The sequence below is a fragment of the Protomyctophum bolini genome (assembly GCF_963924005.1).
Source record: "Protomyctophum bolini genome assembly, chromosome: 3".
NCBI lineage: Eukaryota > Metazoa > Chordata > Actinopteri > Myctophiformes > Myctophidae > Protomyctophum > Protomyctophum bolini.
This window is the reverse complement of record NC_137864.1, coordinates 34,929,621-34,948,303: the sequence shown is the minus strand read 5'-3', so window position 1 is coordinate 34,948,303 and position 18,683 is coordinate 34,929,621. Positions and strand designations below refer to the sequence as shown.

Here is an 18,683-nt window from a genome sequence, read left to right as displayed (position 1 = left end):
GCGCTCTACCGCCGGCCCCTTCTTGCGCGCAATGCCACGTTAGTAGCAGTAGACACAACAACACAACGACGCGTCCATTGCCACTTTAAAACCGACACAACGCCGATTCTTTACGGTGTTTCAGCTCGAACGGAGGACGCCTGTGTCTACACATCCACTGTCTGTCTAGTCAGAGAAGCTTCTGGTCGGTAAACTATGTTGAAGTTTGTGCTACTCTGCACGCTGGCTGTGGCCAGCAGGGCTGATGTCGGCGAGGAAGATGATGTCCTGGTGCTGAAGAAAAGTAACTTCGACGAGGCGCTGAAGGCTCACCCCGACATTCTGGTGGAATTCTGTAAGTCACAGAAACACTCGTAACGCGTTAAAACGGGATAGTTTCGTGTTGCATTTGGGTGTCTGCTTTGGGAGATTCTTCTGGGATGGCTAGTAGTGAGCGTTAGCCGAGTTCACCTAGCTGCAAACTTTGACATGCCGATTCATGACAAGTTACACTGTTACAACCGCTGTGCTGCTAATGGTTGTAATGTTACATTGTTTCCACATTGTGTGTTTGCAGCAGCAACATTGTAGTCACATACTGCAGCTGCTGCATCAGCATCATGCATGGTTCAAACATATGGAACAGGATGATGGCTCTCAAGTTAGATCAGCTAGGCTAATGTTGGCTACCTTGAATGTCTCACTCACTGTTAAGCTGTTAACCTAGTAGTGTATTGAGCATCATGCTGAAATTCTGAATTATAGCTAATCGTCAACGTAATTACAGTTATCTCAACCATTTCAACTGTACTTTTGGAGGTAAAAATACGTATTTTTCGAACATCCATACTACTAGCAAAGCACAAGATTTCTGTTCACTTTGTGCTGGAATGCTTGTGTGTCGTTACTGTCGTATGAAACACTGTCGTGTTGGGTTAATGTTCGTGTAAGTCGGGTAATTCATGGTTAATGCTAGTAGTGGTCATGTATTTGATAGGCGTGTCATGATCTGCCAGTGGGTTTTAACTTTTAACATGACGTGTGGGTTTCGATTATTGGATGTGGCAATTGTGGTTTCCTGGTTTTCATTTTTTGTCACTGCTCGGTGCGCCTTCTAAATATGCGTTTGTTTGTACTGGGGTGTAGTGTATGCTACGTGTGTTTTTTTGTGTGCAGTTCTTCTCTTTAAGTTATGGCTGGTGTTTTTCCCTCTAGAGGGCACTTTATTTGATGGGACCGTTTCAGTATGGTTTCAGTACCCTGCGGGCCCATCCCGCGGCACTGGTGTCAAACTATTGACCTATTCATTAGTTGAATGACAAGACGTGGGCCAGTCAGACTGCCCCACGATTAGAATCCTCCAATGTGGTGGAATGTGGGAGGGTGAAAACCTTTGTTTGACCAATGACCACGTCTTTTATTACCTGGGCGGGACCTTTTGGGGTTGGATGAGGTTCTAAGTTGACGTGTACTATGCAAGATTGCAAGTTCACCTGTCTGTCTTTGTTGATTCGAATGGGAAGTTTTGTACTGTGGAAATGATTTACATATTGCCAGAAGACTCTGATTGTGTGGATAGGGAAATTACTATTAGACTTTGACCATCCAACAGTGCACCATGGCTTCGATCTTAATAATTTTTTTCCCAGCTACTGCATGCAATGTTGCAATCATTAACTGACCCACACAAGAATGGCAGCTTATTGTTTTTTGTTTATTTAGAATAAACAAAATAAATAATATTGTTTAGAATTTGGCAGTCAAATTATTATTAAATGTTTCCTATTAATCCCACCTTATGTTTGCATTTATTTTAATCTTTGTTAGAAGAGGGCATTGTCCTATTGCTGCTCTTCATAATTAATGTATTATACTTGTTCCTTGGTTAGTTTTATCAAGTTCAAATCGACAAATTCATGAATTTGGGCTCCTGGCAGTCATTCAAAGCTCGCTGTACTACAGTATGTTAATTCCAGTCTTCTGTTCTCTACTCAGATGCCCCATGGTGTGGTCACTGCAAAGCTCTGGTCCCGGAGTATGCCAAGGCAGCTGGCATGCTGAAGGCAGAGGGTTCAGGGATCCGCCTGGGTAAGGTGGACGCCACAGAAGAGACAGAGCTGGCCCAGGAGTACGGAGTCCGGGGATACCCAACCATCAAGTTCTTCAAGGGAGGAGAAAAGGAGTCGCCCAAAGAGTACTCTGGTGAGCTTTGGCGTTGTCTTGGCATATATCTGCCTCCTTTGGACAACCTAGATAAGAATGACGTTCAATGTTCATTGGAGTATAATTATTTGTCTTATGTACTCCATTTTGGTCAGTTGGACACTTGCCAAGAATTGTCTTGCCAGAATATAATCTTTCCCTGTATAGTATGATACAGTTGATAGTTGACTTTGAAATGTCTGTGTAAGTCTCTGTACAGTTCATTCTATCTTGGTTTCCCCTATTATAATAACTCGCAGTAACTTGAGCCCTCTCTTAATCTCCATATCAAACAATATTTGTCCTCTGGCAACACCTCCAAGAATGGGAGTGTTTTGAGCAGTTAATGTCAACTTGGATAATTGCTTTCTTTTGTCAGATGTGTGGATATGATCTATTATACCTTTCTGCAGATTGGTGTAGCCAGTCTTAATGGCTTCCCTTTATCCTGGTAATGTGACTCTCATAACAGCATAATTAGTAATTGGACCAATGAGCTCATGACTATGGCCTCACATGACTGTGATGAAATGGAGGGGGTTCACACGTTCCTCCCATGCGGGCTCCCTCAGCCCAGCTGTGTGATGTGCCGTTTCTCACGTTCCCTCTTCGTCTGGCTGCTGTTTTATGACTAGAAAAGGAGGCGGAGGCAGAATTTTGGGAAGTCACATAGTGGAGACTGCCCTGAGTCTGACTCCCTGCCAGTACACTAGTGCTCTGCTACTCGGGGCTAAAAGAAGTGCACTCAACAAACCACAGGCAGAAGCCCTTAGGCAGCTGTCGCTGGTGTTATCTTTAGGGGCCGCACTACCGCAGTAGCAGGGCTACCCTGCTGTTGCAGCAATGGAAATTCATGTCCATTATTGCATGTCTAATTATCTATTTAAATGTTATGTAGGTCTATCTTATTATAGAAACTAAAAAAAATCTGTAGTTCAGCATTAAAGGTTATGTAAAAGGTCATCTGGACAAAACATATTTTTTTTTAAACATTGATTTAGAATAAGATGTGATTTGTAATTTGACCATGATTGTTGTTTTTTCTCCAATTTTTTTTTTTTTGATCAAACAAAACATAATAATTTCAAAGCATACGACCATGATTGTTAATGTTTTTACCTAAAAGCTTAACATTCTGTTTTAGCTTTGGTTTAAACGGTGTATCGCGGATGTGCCTCTTAATTTCTATATTCAAGCTGACCACATTAAAAGCAGTGTACACATTTACTTAAACATTGTTTTCACTGAGACACTGTTTTCACTGTGGTTAGTTTAACCTCTACTGGTGAAGTGTGAGCCATCCAGGCTCATACTAAATAACATACAGAACATGGTAAAGTAAATGGCACCAAAACAATTATGAATGAAGACCAAACATTATTAAAATTATGGTCTCTGCAAAATTACACAAGATTAGGGCCGTGAGGATTACAAATTTAAGATCACGATTCATTGCCGACAGATATTTCCAATTAATTTAATTGTGTCTTTGCACAGGGCAGATATGACAAATAACTTAAATATTCAAAGAAATCACTGACGCATTTAATATCTTTTAATTTGCTTCAATATATCGGAAATGCAACTTGTAAGCTTGTAGATCTGCTATTTTTGAAAAATGTATGGACATTTTTCAACATGGAAATGATTGACTATTAAACAAAAATAATTGTGATTATCTCATAATTGACGATTATGTAATAATTGTGACCTAAGGCCTAATGATGTGTGTTGTGGCGGCAGTTATGACTGCCTATGTTCAGAACACTTTCACGTCAATTTGATTTCAAATAAAGCCAGTTAAGCCTTGATCTGCACTTAACTGCATCTTCTGTAAATATGTCTTTTTATTTTGTTTGCAGCTGGCAGGCAGGCTGATGACATCGTCAACTGGCTTAAGAAGCGCACAGGCCCAGCTGTTGCCACCCTGTCAGAGGTCACGCAGGCGGAGTCTCTGATCGCTGACAACGAGGTGGCAGTCATTGGTTTCTTCAAGGTGAGTTATAGAGTTTGGCCTGTCATTTCTTTTCTTTCTGGAGAAAATAAATCTATATCAGTGGTGCTCAAACGTTTATATGTGAAAGACCCCAACATTTATTTGGCCGCTGATCCCCATGATGGGGAGTTAGTACTTTTTCCTCCACTGAGTGTGTTGTATATATTTGTCTCTGCTGTAGGATCCTGAATCTGAGGATGCGAAGGCCTTCATTAAAGCAGCAGAATCTGTTGATGAGATTCCATTTGGGATGACCTCTGACGATGCACTGTACACAAAGTTCGAGGTGTCCAAGGACAGTGTTGTCCTCTTCAAGAAGGTAACCATGAATGAACTGAATGCTCAGTTAGTTTAATCTCTTTATTGCCTCAAGGGGGTGGTGGGGGGGGGGGGGGGATTATTTTTGCCTTGTATCCGACCTACAGTGACACAAGAAATTAAGCATAAATGCACAGACGGAAGTATTTGTAAACCAAATTACTTGCCAAAAACGTGACTATCCTGCACGTTTTTGGTGAGTCAAGCATGCAAGACCCCACATGACTATGAGCATGTAACGGAGAGTTTTGATGACAGCTTGATGACTTGAGATGCCACATATCAGCCAGGTAAGGTGATCCTTAACCCTGCAGCAGTACTCTCCTGCCATTTGGACTTCTCTAGGCTATGTGGTCTTTCACGGCTGTAGACATAGGCTCACATTAACGCAATTTTGGGCGGGAACCCCTTTTGGTTCAAGCATTCTGTTATACTTTAGCTATTAGATCTACAAGCTCATGGCGCGCTATGAACTTGTAGGTCTGCTATTTAGGCCTGCTACACGTCAGGCCTAAATGGGTTAAAGTTTAGCTCATGAAGTAATTACCCATACTGTATAGCTAACTTAAATGTTAGATAGAGAATGTACTCGAGCTAGAATTTCTTGTTTAATGATTCAAATCGTCTTCCCTGTTAGTCCTCATTTAAGGATATTCAACACTAGAAATATTTGCGACGCTGCTGGTGTAGTGATACTGGACACGAAGAGTTCCATGTGACAGAGGTGTCAAAGTTGAATGACTATATGGTAGAAATGCATATATCTAAATGGCGGAGCGGTTGCGCAAAGACCCAGGCAGCACTGTTTAATGCAATTTATTTGTGTGTTAAAAAGTATTTTTTGTTGAATTATTCATGACAAAGTTGAATTGTATATCCATAACATAAACAAGCAGCACGCTAGCAAACAATTCACTAGTTCTTTGTTTCAATCATTGTTATTTTTCACAATTCTATTACCTGATCTTCTTAAATACACTAGTTTGAAATTGAAACTATAGTCATATGCATACAACTGTCGTGCAAATTATCAAAACATTAGAAAGTAGGCTAGCCTACTTTTTGATACACATTGTATCAGATTGTGAAAATAGAATAATAAATAACAATAATAAAAAGATTGAAAGAAATAACTAGTGTATTGTCTGCGCGTGCTGCTTGCTTATTTTATGGACATGCATACTGTTGACTTTTACAACTTTTTCATGAGTAATTCAACACAAAATAAATTGCATTAAACAGTGCTGCCGGGTGGGTTTTTGCGCAACCGCTCCGTCATTTAGATGTATGCAGTAGAAATGGGTCAACGATCCAAATTGGGGGGGAATCATTTTAAGATTTGTTTTTGGCTTTTGTGCCTTTATTGATAGTTACAGTGAAGATGGACAGGAAAGAGGGGAGAGACATGCAGCAAAGGTTGTCATGAACGGGACTCGAACATGTGACGCTCTGTCAGGCCAGAGCCTATATGTGGCAGGCCAGCGGGCTCCCCGGATTAATGTATTTTTAATGAGTGGCCCGCAGACCCCCACCAAATGACCGGAACTACTAAATATTCACCAAAACCAGACCTCCCACCATGGGACTCAGGCAATCGAATATCTTTTCAACCACTAATTATATTAATGGAAAGTATTTCCTACAGCTTTAAGTCCAAACATTTCAACTAACACTTTAGTAATACGTTTTTGATAAAACGGGTTCAATTTGATATATTTTGACTGGCAAAATTTTCACAACACCCCATTACATGAATTTCACGCCCAAAAGCTCAAAATATTTTCTATTGAAAGTGGACAGGGCAGAAACGGAAATTCACAAGTTTCCTTTACATCCCAGAACTATCGTGGTGCATGGTCCATGCGCCACATAGACCAGGGGCGCCCACTGGTCCAGGTGCAGGTGTCCCGTTATTAACGGAGTCCCGTTAATGACGACCTTTGCTGCATGTCTTTCCCCTTCTCTCTCTCCCGCTTTCCTGTCTCTCTTCCTTTGATACTATCAATAAAGGCAGAAAAGCCTAAAACAAAGCTTTAAAAAAGCCAGTATAAGGCAACAAAAAGTACACTGATTTGTTTTGATTGTGGGCTTCCTGTGAAATACATGACATTCTGGAAAATAACGGTAGTGACTACTAGTGACCAGCAGATGGTATTGAAATTAAAAAATAACAGTTTAGGTCCCTGCACACTGAGCACGTTTTTCGGATTTCTTTTCTGTGTTTCTCCATTGGTTTTCCAAAAAACGCGTCCAGTGTGCAACCACCTATTTAACTAAATCACTCCAACCAAACATTTATTCCCCCCCTTTTTTATTTTGTTAAGTTTCTCTTTCACTATAGATGCCTTTAGTCCACTGTGTTGTTTTGTTACTTTTGACGTTGAAGGACCCTTTGCCGGCAACGTGTACCGTAGTAGGCGGCTAATTGGGCCTGATGGAAAATGACAAAATTAAAATACTACTGATATGCGCACGTTGCACACCAAGATTTTGTGCTTTTTAAAAGCTATTTAGGTCTATAGATGACATTAATGTTTTCCCGCATTATTTTTCCTGTGGTTTATCCGATATTAATATTATATTTGATTGACCCAAATTCTAATGAGAATGATCTCTATAATACCTGTAGTTCTATACATGATCTCTTTAGCACCTGGACTGATACTGATACTCTTACCACAGCCATTGCCTGGCAACAGAGCCTTGTTTATAACCCTACCCTGACACAAACCGCAATGATGTGTTACATGCCAATATTTAAAGTAAACCGTCCAGTCACTTGTTTATGACTTTAGTTGCTGTTTGGGCTTAAGTTCCATAGCTGTGTTCAATCTCTGAAAGGGTGACACTTGACCGCTTGGTCCCCACCCACCCCTTCTTCCGGTTTTGTGCCAGCTTGGGCTGCCAGGCACACCTCCATCGCCGCTAGTCTTAATGCCCATTGCCCAATATCACTTTCTTCAACTCTGTATTACCATGATTTGAAGTTGCTTGTTGAGTAATCTGTGTTGGGAGGGAGTTCAACTGAGGTAGAGCAAACTGCACCTGCTCAGTTGCTATTTGTTGACAGATATCTGATTCCATCTCCAAATATGTTGTTTACCTCCACAGTTTGATGAGGGCCGTAACACCTTTGATGGAGAGCTTACCAAAACCGACCTCCTGGCCTTCATTAAATCTAACCAGCTTCCTCTGGTTATTGAGTTCACAGAACAGGTAAGTTATTAATAACCACGTACGCAACATTAACAGAACATATAAAACTGTCAGTCACCGGGTGTTCATTACTACAAAATAATAAGAAGAATGTGTTCCCATTTCCCAATTGAATTGCTCTCCAAATCGTGTGAAACTAATTTTGTTTTTGTTTTTCCCCCTCCCTCTAGACTGCCCCTAAAATCTTCGGTGGAGAAATCAAATCCCACATCCTTATGTTTGTGCCAAAGGGTTCTTCTGACTTCCAGGACAAAATGGACCAATTCAAGAAGGCAGCAGAAGGCTTCAAGGGCAAGGTGGGTGTACTGTAATGTTGACTGGTTAGACATGGTTGTCATGTGACAAATAAAGGTGTTGCATGCATTCATTATAGGGAGTATCAAATGAGACATCTGTAAACTATATAAAGGCAGGGGCTGAACTTCAAATGTTTGCACACTGTAGCTCCCTTCAGTTAATTACAAATAGAGGTTTTAAAGGCAACGTTGTCTTCGGTGCATTCATTATAGAGAGTAAGAAGAGTTATGGTTCACCAGTTTAGATGAAGGCTTAATTCATTTGACTGGGAGGGGGAAAAAATCTTTATTTGGAGCATGTCACTCAATGAATTGTGTGAATCAAGGGCACACCATCAGCCTACCATTGGTAGGAAAGAAGTTTCCTGTGTTGCATTTTAAAATGGCAGTTATCCAAATTTATAATGGTACTACTCTGACTCTTAACCTTGTAAAATGTGTCTGTTCCAGATCCTGTTCATCTTCATTGACAGTGACGTGGATGACAACCAGCGCATCCTGGAGTTCTTCGGCCTGAAGAAAGAGGAATGCCCCGCCATCCGTCTTATCACCCTGGAAGATGAGATGACAAAGTACAGGCCAGAGAATGAGGACATTACTGCTGAGAGCATTATTGCATTCTGCACACTATTCACAGAGGGCAAACTAAAGGTAAAAACAAGAGCAGGCTAACGCATCTGTAAGATTACTGAATAGTAAGTCTTTTGAGAGTGTCTCTCAGTGGCTTTACATGACTGATCTATTGACATTCTCCAAATTGGAAAAGGCTGCTGTTGTGTCACAACATAGAATGAGTTTAATTGATTTTTAAAAAGAAAAAAAATAGTTTGATTGGTGGAACCAGTTTTTTTTTTGTTGACAATTTTCTTCTTTTACAGCCTCACCTCATGAGTCAGGATATTCCTGAAGACTGGAACAAAACCCCTGTCCATACCCTGGTGGGCAAGAACTTTGAAGAAGTTGTCTTCGATTCCAAGTTGAACGTCTTTGTAGAATTCTGTAAGAGCCTTTTCCTGTCTCTTGTATACCACTAGTTTACTCTTGACCAGTACTAGTAGTAGATTGAATGGCACATTGAAAACCTTAACATTTATTAGCTATTTCAGCTGGGTGTATTAAAAGGTTCACCTTTTATTTTCTAACACTGTTATACTCTATATACCTCACTATACCTCATAAGTTGTAGACTCTGCATTGTGGCCGCTATGTTGAGACTCTCGTGTCTGAAACTTGAATCTCCAACCATCCGATTGGTTTGACCCTACTAAGCCTCAAATACCTAAGAGGTAATGCACTGTTCAAGTTCATGCCCTGTCAACTTCCCTCCACAAATTAACGAGTTATCTAATACTTGGAGGTAGACGATGTCAAGTTAAATATCGTTCCAAATGGTAGCTCGAGGATTTCTTACGACCTGAAGGAAATTTCCATTGCTAGACATTGATATTGCCTATGATTAGGCGCTCACTGGGGGGTAGGTGCCCACACAGTCTGACTGGTAAAAGGGTAACCTCGCCTCACCAGGCTTTCCACCGCCTCGGAGGAAAGCCTGGTCTCTGTTTCAAAAGTCCTTATGATCCGGGCTGGGGCCGGATGATGTGGTTACGTCATGTTGTAGTATTGTTTTGTAGTCGCCAGACAGGATGAACAGGCTGCGGCAACTTCCTTTTCCCTCTCAATAAAAGCTCTCGTAAGCTACAGGCTACGAGAGCTTTTATTGAGGGAAAAGGAAGTTGTCGCCGCCTGTTCTTCCTGTTTGTTGTAGGCAAACCATTGCCTACAACATGACGTAAGCATATCATCCGGCTCCAGCCCGGATCATATACCGAAATGAAATGGTGCCCAGGCTAGTAAAAGGGTATATTGGGAGTGCGGGTCGTTATGCTGTGGGTACACGTGCCATGGGATTGGGCACCTGTTTTAAATGTCAACATCTTAGCTATAGTTTTCTAGCTCAATTTAAAAGCATGGAATATTGTTTGATAATTATATCTAGTCTTCTAGCTACAGGCATATTATAGCTTTTACACTCTGATGCATACATTTTATGTATGCATCAGAGTGTAAAATTAAATATAACTTGGAAGGCAAATGTTATTGGGCCTTTATTTGATAGTGACAATGGAGAGAGATGGGAAATGGCAGGAGAGAGAGGTAGGAAAGGGCAATAGGGCTGCGGCAAGGACTAAGCCTAATTACTTTACGAGTGAGGTGATCCACCGGGGCTCTGCTTGAGATGCACAAGGACTGACAGAATTGTGATATGATTTAAAAATCACACCTGTGTGAAGTGAGGGGCGCTCTTATCATCGTACATCATCATGAAGTAACGCGTACAGTAGGGGCGGCGGTGGCCTGATGGTAACCACAAGGTTGCCAGTTCGAACCCCGGCTCCCCCAGAGTTGGTGTCGAAGTGTCCTAAGTGAACCCCTAATTGCTCCTGATGTGCTGGTTGGTGCCTTGCATGGTTTCCGCCGCTATCGGGTATGAATGGGTGAATGTAATGCACGCTATGTAAAGTGCCTTGGATAAAGGTGGCAAGGCGCTATATAAATGGACTGGTAAGACGGAAATCTACACTAATGGCTGAATAAATCTGAAGATAGGAGTGCATTGGTTTAAACTGGGCTGTTATCTGAAGAGATTACACATGCAGCATAGTGTCAACGCCTCTGGTGACTATTTGTATCTTTTATCCCGCAGCTGTATCTGAAGAATGTACTTAATTATTCTTTCATTGTTTTTCTGCATTACAGATGCACCCTGGTGTGGACACTGCAAGCAGCTGGCCCCCATCTGGGACAAGCTGGGAGAAAAGTATAAAGACAGTGACAATATCGTAGTGGCCAAGATGGACTCTACAGCCAATGAAATTGAGTCGGTCAAAGTCCACAGCTTCCCCACACTTAAATTCTTCCCTGCAGGAGATGACCGCAAGGTTAGTGGCTGCTTCACTACTCATGGTTACACTTCCATCATAGTATCTGTGTTACTTACATTGTGTGTGTGTGTGGTGGTGGGGGGGTGCCCATTTCACTATTCGTTCCTTTTGAGTGCTGAACCTCTAACCCTGATGGTGAGATTTAATACTTGACTTTGGTCTATTCTGTCAGTATCGACACCGCTGCCTTCATGGTTTGCTCCTGCATCCAGTCATCTCTCTTTCTCTACCACCCTTAATATTAACTGTTCTAATACCAGTAAGACGCCCTGAGGGCGAAAGGCTGAAACAACAGCTTCTTGATACGGCACAGTTGAGAAACGGGAGTTAAACTATTAATCTGGTGTCGATGAGGTCAGATGTAGAGTTGCTGGCCAGCTCCATACATGAAGATCACAACACTGACCTCATCAAACCCTGGATAGCCATACATGGTTTGACATACTAGAACTGCATGATGGTATTTAATGCCCATATATGGAGAGTGTCACGATGTGTGATCTCACGACGTTCCCATATATGGGCTTTACATTATTATGACATCAGGGATCTTCATATATGGGCATATCGGGGATTGTAGGTGTGACGTCACAAGGCGTAATGGACTGCCAACCATACTGTGTATGGAGGCGTGACCGAACGACTGACAGGTTTTGCAAGTTTTCACTGTTAGTCTAGGATCTGGCTAAGATATGTATGCACTTCATTTAGGAGAGAATATCTCAACTGTTCTTGGCTAATATGACCGCCGCGAACAACTTGGGAACTATGGCTAATTCTCTATCTGGGACAAAATACCTGAAAATGACCACACCCTTTTAAAAATGACCACTAGTTGAAACATGGCTCTAACTTCTAAACCGTTGGAGCTACAGATTTTCTGAGATGCTCAAAATGTTCAGAATACTCATGTTTGAATACTCAATAGACCATATGCACACGGCGGTCATCTTTCCACAAGTTAATGGCAGGGTGGAAACTAGCCACAATTTGCTATTGACCGCCCATACATCTAAACAGAAAGTCCTATCTAATTGTATTAAATTATGTCAAACTCACCAACATTGCAGCTGTACAAAAAGCTTGAATGATGCTCTTTCTATCTGCAAAGTGTTTGTTTCATAAAAATCCAACATGGACATGTTGTGAGCCACTTTATGTCAAGAAATTCCATGCAGGGGATTTTTTTCTTTAAGTGTCAGAGTTTGGAAGCGCTCCCTTTCAGTAACACAACATCCTGCTGCCTCCTGCATTATGTGCAAATTCAAAACAGGTGGTACGCAGGGCCGTTGAGTGATTATTCAATTAGCGCTTCCAAACTCCAATACTTCACCTGCCAGGAATTTCTTGACATAAAGTAGCTCACAACATCTCTACCGTGGATTTTTATGTGTTAACAAACACTTTGCAGATAGAGGATAATTAAAAAATTTCGTACAGATGCAATGTTGGTGAGTTTGACATAATTTAATTTTACTAGCGGTCATTTTAAATGGGTTGTGGTCATTTTCAGGTATTTCGCCCCGGATAGAGAATTAGCCATAGTTCCTATTCCTAAGTTGTTCATGGCGGTCATATTAGCCAAGAACAGTTGAGATATTCTCTCCTAAATGAAGTGCATACATATTTTAGCCTGGTCCTCTACTAAGTAATCTGAGACCTTTGGTCGCAATTATATTTCCCTAGATTCAAGCGTATGCTACATACTCTCATGAGCAGTGAAAATGTTCATCAAGCTGACTGACTGTGCAAGAAGTAATGTCCAACGTATATACCGTAGTACAAAATATAATAAAAGTATGAAATTAAAGTTATGATTAAATTATGACTCACATCTGCCATGACTTGTACAAATAAACTATGTATTCATGTCATTGCAAGATTGTTGCATTATCTAATATATTTTGATCTATAGAAATGTCCCCTGGTGTCATTAAGGTTTTAACTCTGCTAGTCACATGCTGAAACGTGAGCCTGCTGGCCTTGTTGGTTGGTTCACCATTGTTTGGTTTGGGTCTGTTTGATTACTTACTTTACTCACTTAAGACCCTCTGCTCAAGAGTCCTCCCCAACAGGCCCAATGGCACCACCTTCATTAAGGTCCTTTCAAACGGGCAGTGATTTAACACGCCTATAGTTCATTTTCAATGAGATCTGCATTTGTTTTTTCTGTACGCGCGGAGAAGTCGAGAAGCAACAATGCAAGCGTATTATAGAGCGTCGCAGTCCCTCCCCCTTGAGAGACCCGGAAAATAATTCCCTGTTCATTTTCCTCATAGACTTTTCAAAAAGTATTTATTTAAAGACGTTTACACCGCGGACAACTCTTGTTGTGACAAATCATGACAATAAACATAATGTTTTGGGCCGAACAAATAATTAGAAGAGAAAAACGGCAACACTTTTTTTTTGTCGTTTTTCTTCTTTGTAATTATTTGTTTGGACCAAAATATTGTTTGTTATGATTTGTCACGACTCGAGTTGGCTTCATACGACGCTTAAAAGGTCTTTAAATAAATACTTTTTGAAATGTCTATGGGGAAAATGTATTTTGGAATTGTTTGAAAGCGTTGTCGCGCCCTTCTTGAGCAGAACTGGAGCAGACCTGTCGTTGATCCAGGCGACAACGTCGGCGTTCATCACTGCCCATTTGAAAGGACCTTTTATCCTGACATTCTGATGTCACTTTTATAATCTGTATACAATATACACACCCGGCCCAGTTGCACAGTTCAGCAGGTTTAATTGGGCACCTGCAACAGACTGAAAGCTTAAGGTTTAGCTCCTAGGTCCTACTTGACAGAAGCATGGAATGGAACAGAACTGTAAATGGCCAAGCAGCTGTCCACCAGGCATGTTATGATCACTTTGAGATTTAAAGAACAGAGTTTGCAGGCAGAGCTCTGTCATCGGCACCATTTCAAGGTCATCTGCTTTTTAACATTAGCAGTTTTTGTCTATTCAATCTGCCAAATTGGTATATTGACTCGATTGACTATAACTTTGCATTGGTTTCTGCAGAAATTACATCTTTGCACATTTAATAGTAATGCCATTTTGATCAACAGGTCATCGACTACAATGGAGAGAGAACACTGGAGGGCTTCACCAAATTCCTGGAGAGTGGTGGCACAGAGGGTGGTGCACCAGCTGGAGAGGAGGAAGAAGATCTGGATGTAAGTTAACCTCTTCACTTGCACACCTTTTAATTTGAAGTGGTCCCATTGAAAAATGCAATTGAAGCCTTCACTTCTAGCCCCCAAATATTCTAGTGCCCCTTCCTTCAAAACAAAATGTCTATCACCACAACCACGAGTTTAATGGCAGAACAGCTGACTGTCATCTGCTAATGCCTGCTGGTGCTGTTTACATGGCTCTCCCTAGCCCCCTCCCCCCCCCCCCCCCCCCTTCTATGTCCTCACTTTAGTTTGCTTCTCTATCTATACCTCTTGGGATAGACATGGGGGAATACTAGACTTGCAAATGAGGTCATACCTATACGAAACGTATACTTTAGGATGCCGTATGGGTTACACATTCTGTGACAAGTTGCTGAATTGATTTGCACAGATGGCCGACTAAGCAGTCTACCATACCATGTCACATGGCCTAACAACAGTTAGACCATGTTGATATTTAAGTGTTTATATATGGCGCGTTGAGCCTGATTCATACTTAGTTGTGCACGTGCTGAGAATAGCTGACCTACAAGCTCACAACTTGCCGTGTGAGCTTGCACATCTGCCATTTTGGCTGTTCTTGGCGTGACACCATTGCACGATGGAGCATAAATTAGGCTTTGTTTGTTATATTATGAATCATCGCTTTACAACGTGCATTATATTCTTTTATTGCGAACGCAGTGAGCACTTACTATGAGACCTAGCAGATCATGTCTGTCTGTGTGTGTGTGTGTCTGTCTGTCTGTCCCGCTTTTGTGCCCATATATGGAGCTGAGTGATTTGTGTCACCATGACTCAGCCATAACCATATAAGGAGTCCCCAAAGCAGCTATACGTCCAAAACCCAAATATGTACGAGCTGCGTTCGCTTCCCCCGTTTGCGCGTCTTACTGGTATACATTCACAAACTGACTGGAGTTGGGGGCTTGGGGCTTAAGTGTCTTGCTCAAGGACACTTGAAGTGAAGCCAGGGGCATCGAACCGGGAGCCTTTCGATTCCAAAGCTACTCCATATAAGTAGAACCAACATGGAACCGTCCCAGACCCCAAGGCTTCCCAACCTCTCAGTAGAGCTGGTTTCCAAGACTCTTTTTTTTAATTTAAATTTTATCCCACGATTTTGTAACCCAGTTTTCTTTTCACCCAGTGCCAATTATCTAATGTAATCCTGGGCGCTACACCTCCTCTGCCAACCTGGGGGGGCAGCGGACTGACCTCATGCCTCCTTCTATGCATGAGGAGTCCAAGCTGCTTCTTTTCACCTGACAGAGGGGAATTTCCCCAGCCGGACGTAGCGCGTGGAAGGGACACGTTATTCCGACCAGTTCCTTTCCCCTCCATCAGGCGCCCCGGCTGGCCAGGGGGAGGTAGTTTTAGAGACCAGGATTACAGCATGTTTTTGTGAGGGTATCTACCCTAGGGGACACGGGGAGAACATGCAAACTCCACACAGAAAGGCCCTATCGCCAACCCCCACCTCGGTTATGGGCACTGATGACGCGGAGGAGGGAACACGCCGCCGGTGCCCACAGCGTCCCCAGCGGGAATCGAACCCAGGACCTTCTAGCTGTGAGGCGACAGCACTACCAACTGTGCCACCGTGCCCCTGGTTTCCAAGACTCTTAATACATTTGATGCCTAGGACGTCCACACGTCTTATCAAATAAAACTGCAGGGCGCCTGCGACGTGTATCTATTTTGCGTCCGAGCATAGACATGGTAACGCCTGGCCTGCTTCCGATTGGCCTACCGACACTGCCTGTCTTGACTGTCCACTGAGGTGGATAGTTTGATGCGAGGTTACTCTGTGGCGTGGTGGAAAATAATACGTAATAAGTACAGTATGATACAAGAGAACTGTACGTTTTATTTTTGTAGAAGAGGCTTTGATGGAATCATTTAACGTGTTGATGATTCTGTAATTTATTTGTATGTGTAAACTTGAAACATTATTGTACTGTAATTAAGGTCTATTTTCCCTTGATCTTTATCATTTTTTAGTATAATAGTATTAGTTTACTATAATTTGATTAATACACGATAATCAACACTAACACTTTATTTAGAACACACTCAAATCAAATCATAGTAAAACATACACGTGTGTTCAAACAATTATTCAATCAAAACATAAACTATATTAGTTTGCCTCTTCTACAAAAATATAACGTACAAGTTAGTTACAAGGCTGCATTCTGTCGCACGTGCCAAGCTGTCATTCTCATAACCTCACGTCTCGGAGGACGGTCAAGACGGGCAGTGTAGGTAGACCAATCGGAGGCAGGCGGGGTGTCTATGCTCGGAAGCAAAATAGATATACACACCGGGACGCGTGGGTCTTTTTATAAAACGGGATTGGTAAAATCCATTTTTTGGAAGCGACTGTTGCTAGGCAGCTCCTTGCTCAGCCCCTCTCGACCCGTTTCGCATTTCGCGCACACCCATTCACTTCCTTGTTTACGGGTCGACAAACCCACCTATTTTCTATGAATCTATGCTATTCGTCCCTTTGTGCCCAACAGGATGTGGACGATGCTGAAGACCAGGAGGAGGATTCTGATGGCGAGGAAGGACATGACGAGTTATAAGAGAAGGCAAAGGAGAGGTGTGCCCCACCCCCAGCCCCTCTTACCCGAATCAAACACCAATACCACCTTCACTTCCCTGTGGACCTTCCATTTTCTGTGAACATACTACACATTTAAGTCAGTCAAGTCAGACGGCATGGGTGGCAAACCTTTTGGCCGACCACCTCAACATTCTACCTTCTAGCTAAGATGGACTTGTCTTTTCCTTCCAGGGGAAACTCAGTGGAAGGGTGCTCAATCGCTATATGGAAGACCTCAATGCCTTCTCTACCAAGATCCACATCAGCAGTTTGCCTTGTATATTTGGAACCAAATGTAAAAATGGCATTGAAATACCCCGTTTTATTTTTTTGTTTTCATGTATTGTGCTGTAAAAAAAATCCCCTGCCCCTTAAAAAATCCCTGCCATTGTTCAGTATGGGTTGGAGGGGCTGCCAGTGTTCTTATCCCTTTGGTAGACATACTGAGGACAAGGGTTTTGTGTGGTGGTTTTGTAAAGACTGATCTCTCAGGGGACTTGGGGCCATCCATTGCTTTTTTTTGTTTGTGGTAGAGTTCACGAAAAAACATCAAACTGAGCATGTCCTGTGTAGCACAAATGGCCCCTTGAATGCAATATTGTGCATTGGTAGCCGAGACCAATTTTCTTGGGGCTAACTGTGTTTCAACTTGTTTTTTTCATTATGCCTTCATTCCCATACTAAACATTTTCATTTGAGGTTTCTCATTTCAGTACGGCTACTGATTTATTTTTTTAAAGGAAAAAAAGTAAACGTTTGGTTAACTTTATTTAATTATCTTATTTTCACTATAAAGGTTGTTTTTGTTTTAGATCTGTCATTGTTATATTTGTACCAGTATGCCCAGCTAAATCCATTTGGTGTTGCTGGGGCTGAGTTGGCCCGTGGACACACTCTCGGACTTGGGATCTTGTGGAGACTAGAACAGTTCTGTTTGGTTGCACTGCATTCACGCCAGTAAGAGATTGTTCATGGTTACTGAAGTAGGCAGGCAGTTCCTTGGAGGAACTGTGTTTTAGGGGCTGATTTGTATGAGAGAGTGTCCATTATGTCTGAGGAGGGGGAGGGAACAGTGGAACAGCCTCACACCCTCACCTTTACTGTACCGACCTCATCCTCCTGGCTCTACCCAATGCTCCTGTCCTCAGAATGACTGTTTATTGTTTGTGTTAACATAGCTGTGATTGTAAAATGTGTGAGCGTGTGTGTGCGTGCGATCATTAGAATGGCAGTTGATTACATGTCATTGTACCTTTGTTTTTGTGGGACAAGGTTATGAATGTACTGTATGACTGACTGTTGTGTTGTGATTGGGGAGAAGAGGGTTGAGCAGAGCTGGGTAATGGGCTATGACAGCTGTACATGTGTGAGGGGAATCTCGACAAAGCATTCCATCATATTCAATTTGCTGTGGAAAAGTGAACAATGGTGGCCAAATAAACAACTGTTGGAAAAACCTTGAGTTTCATGGACTTTATTTATTTAAATAAATCATAGTATGATTACTATATGGTATATATACCTACTGTACCAATCAATGTTATGATATCAAATTGTAGGACAGGACTGTCAAAAGTAGGCCTGTACAGTATAATTGTGAACACAACTTCTATAGGTTGTTCACATCAAACTTGTTCATCCTATATTAAGATTGCCTAGAGTGGATGGACTGCTGTGCCCATCCACACAAACTTGGCAAAAACTTGGTGTTAAGTTAACTAGTCCCAACTCCCAACGTTCCCCTTCAACCCGCCCCCTTGACTTCTTGCTGTTGTAATGTATCTAGAATGGTCAACATCTAGCTATGTGAGAAAGGGAGGTTACTGTTTCCATGATTTAGATGATCTGAGTTATGTCTGGAATTTATGGCTAGCTAGTAGGAGGGCCCTATAGCTAGAGGGACACTCATCTTCCAATTTGAGTTACTGGATCTGTGAGGTGACG

At 42.0% G+C, this 18,683-nt stretch overlaps 1 protein-coding gene across 2 annotated transcripts; it reads left to right on the top strand.

The window, feature by feature from the left end:
- Positions 1-18,196, top strand: p4hb (prolyl 4-hydroxylase, beta polypeptide). 2 transcript variants are annotated; one of them, XM_080760129.1, is made up of 12 exons: positions 1-334; positions 1,975-2,181; positions 4,044-4,177; positions 4,359-4,496; positions 7,607-7,711; positions 7,882-8,007; positions 8,458-8,658; positions 8,886-9,006; positions 10,765-10,946; positions 14,018-14,125; positions 16,654-16,736; positions 16,932-18,196. In XM_080760129.1, the coding sequence occupies exons 1-11, from the start codon at positions 196-198 to the stop codon at positions 16,717-16,719; spliced, it is 1,527 nt and encodes a 508-aa protein (XP_080616255.1). In that variant the 5' UTR covers positions 1-195; the 3' UTR covers positions 16,720-16,736; positions 16,932-18,196. The 2 variants fall into 2 exon arrangements, with proteins under 2 accessions (XP_080616255.1, XP_080616254.1); XM_080760128.1 differs by having other exon boundaries at positions 16,654-18,196.
- Positions 18,197-18,683: the final 487 nt, after the last annotated feature.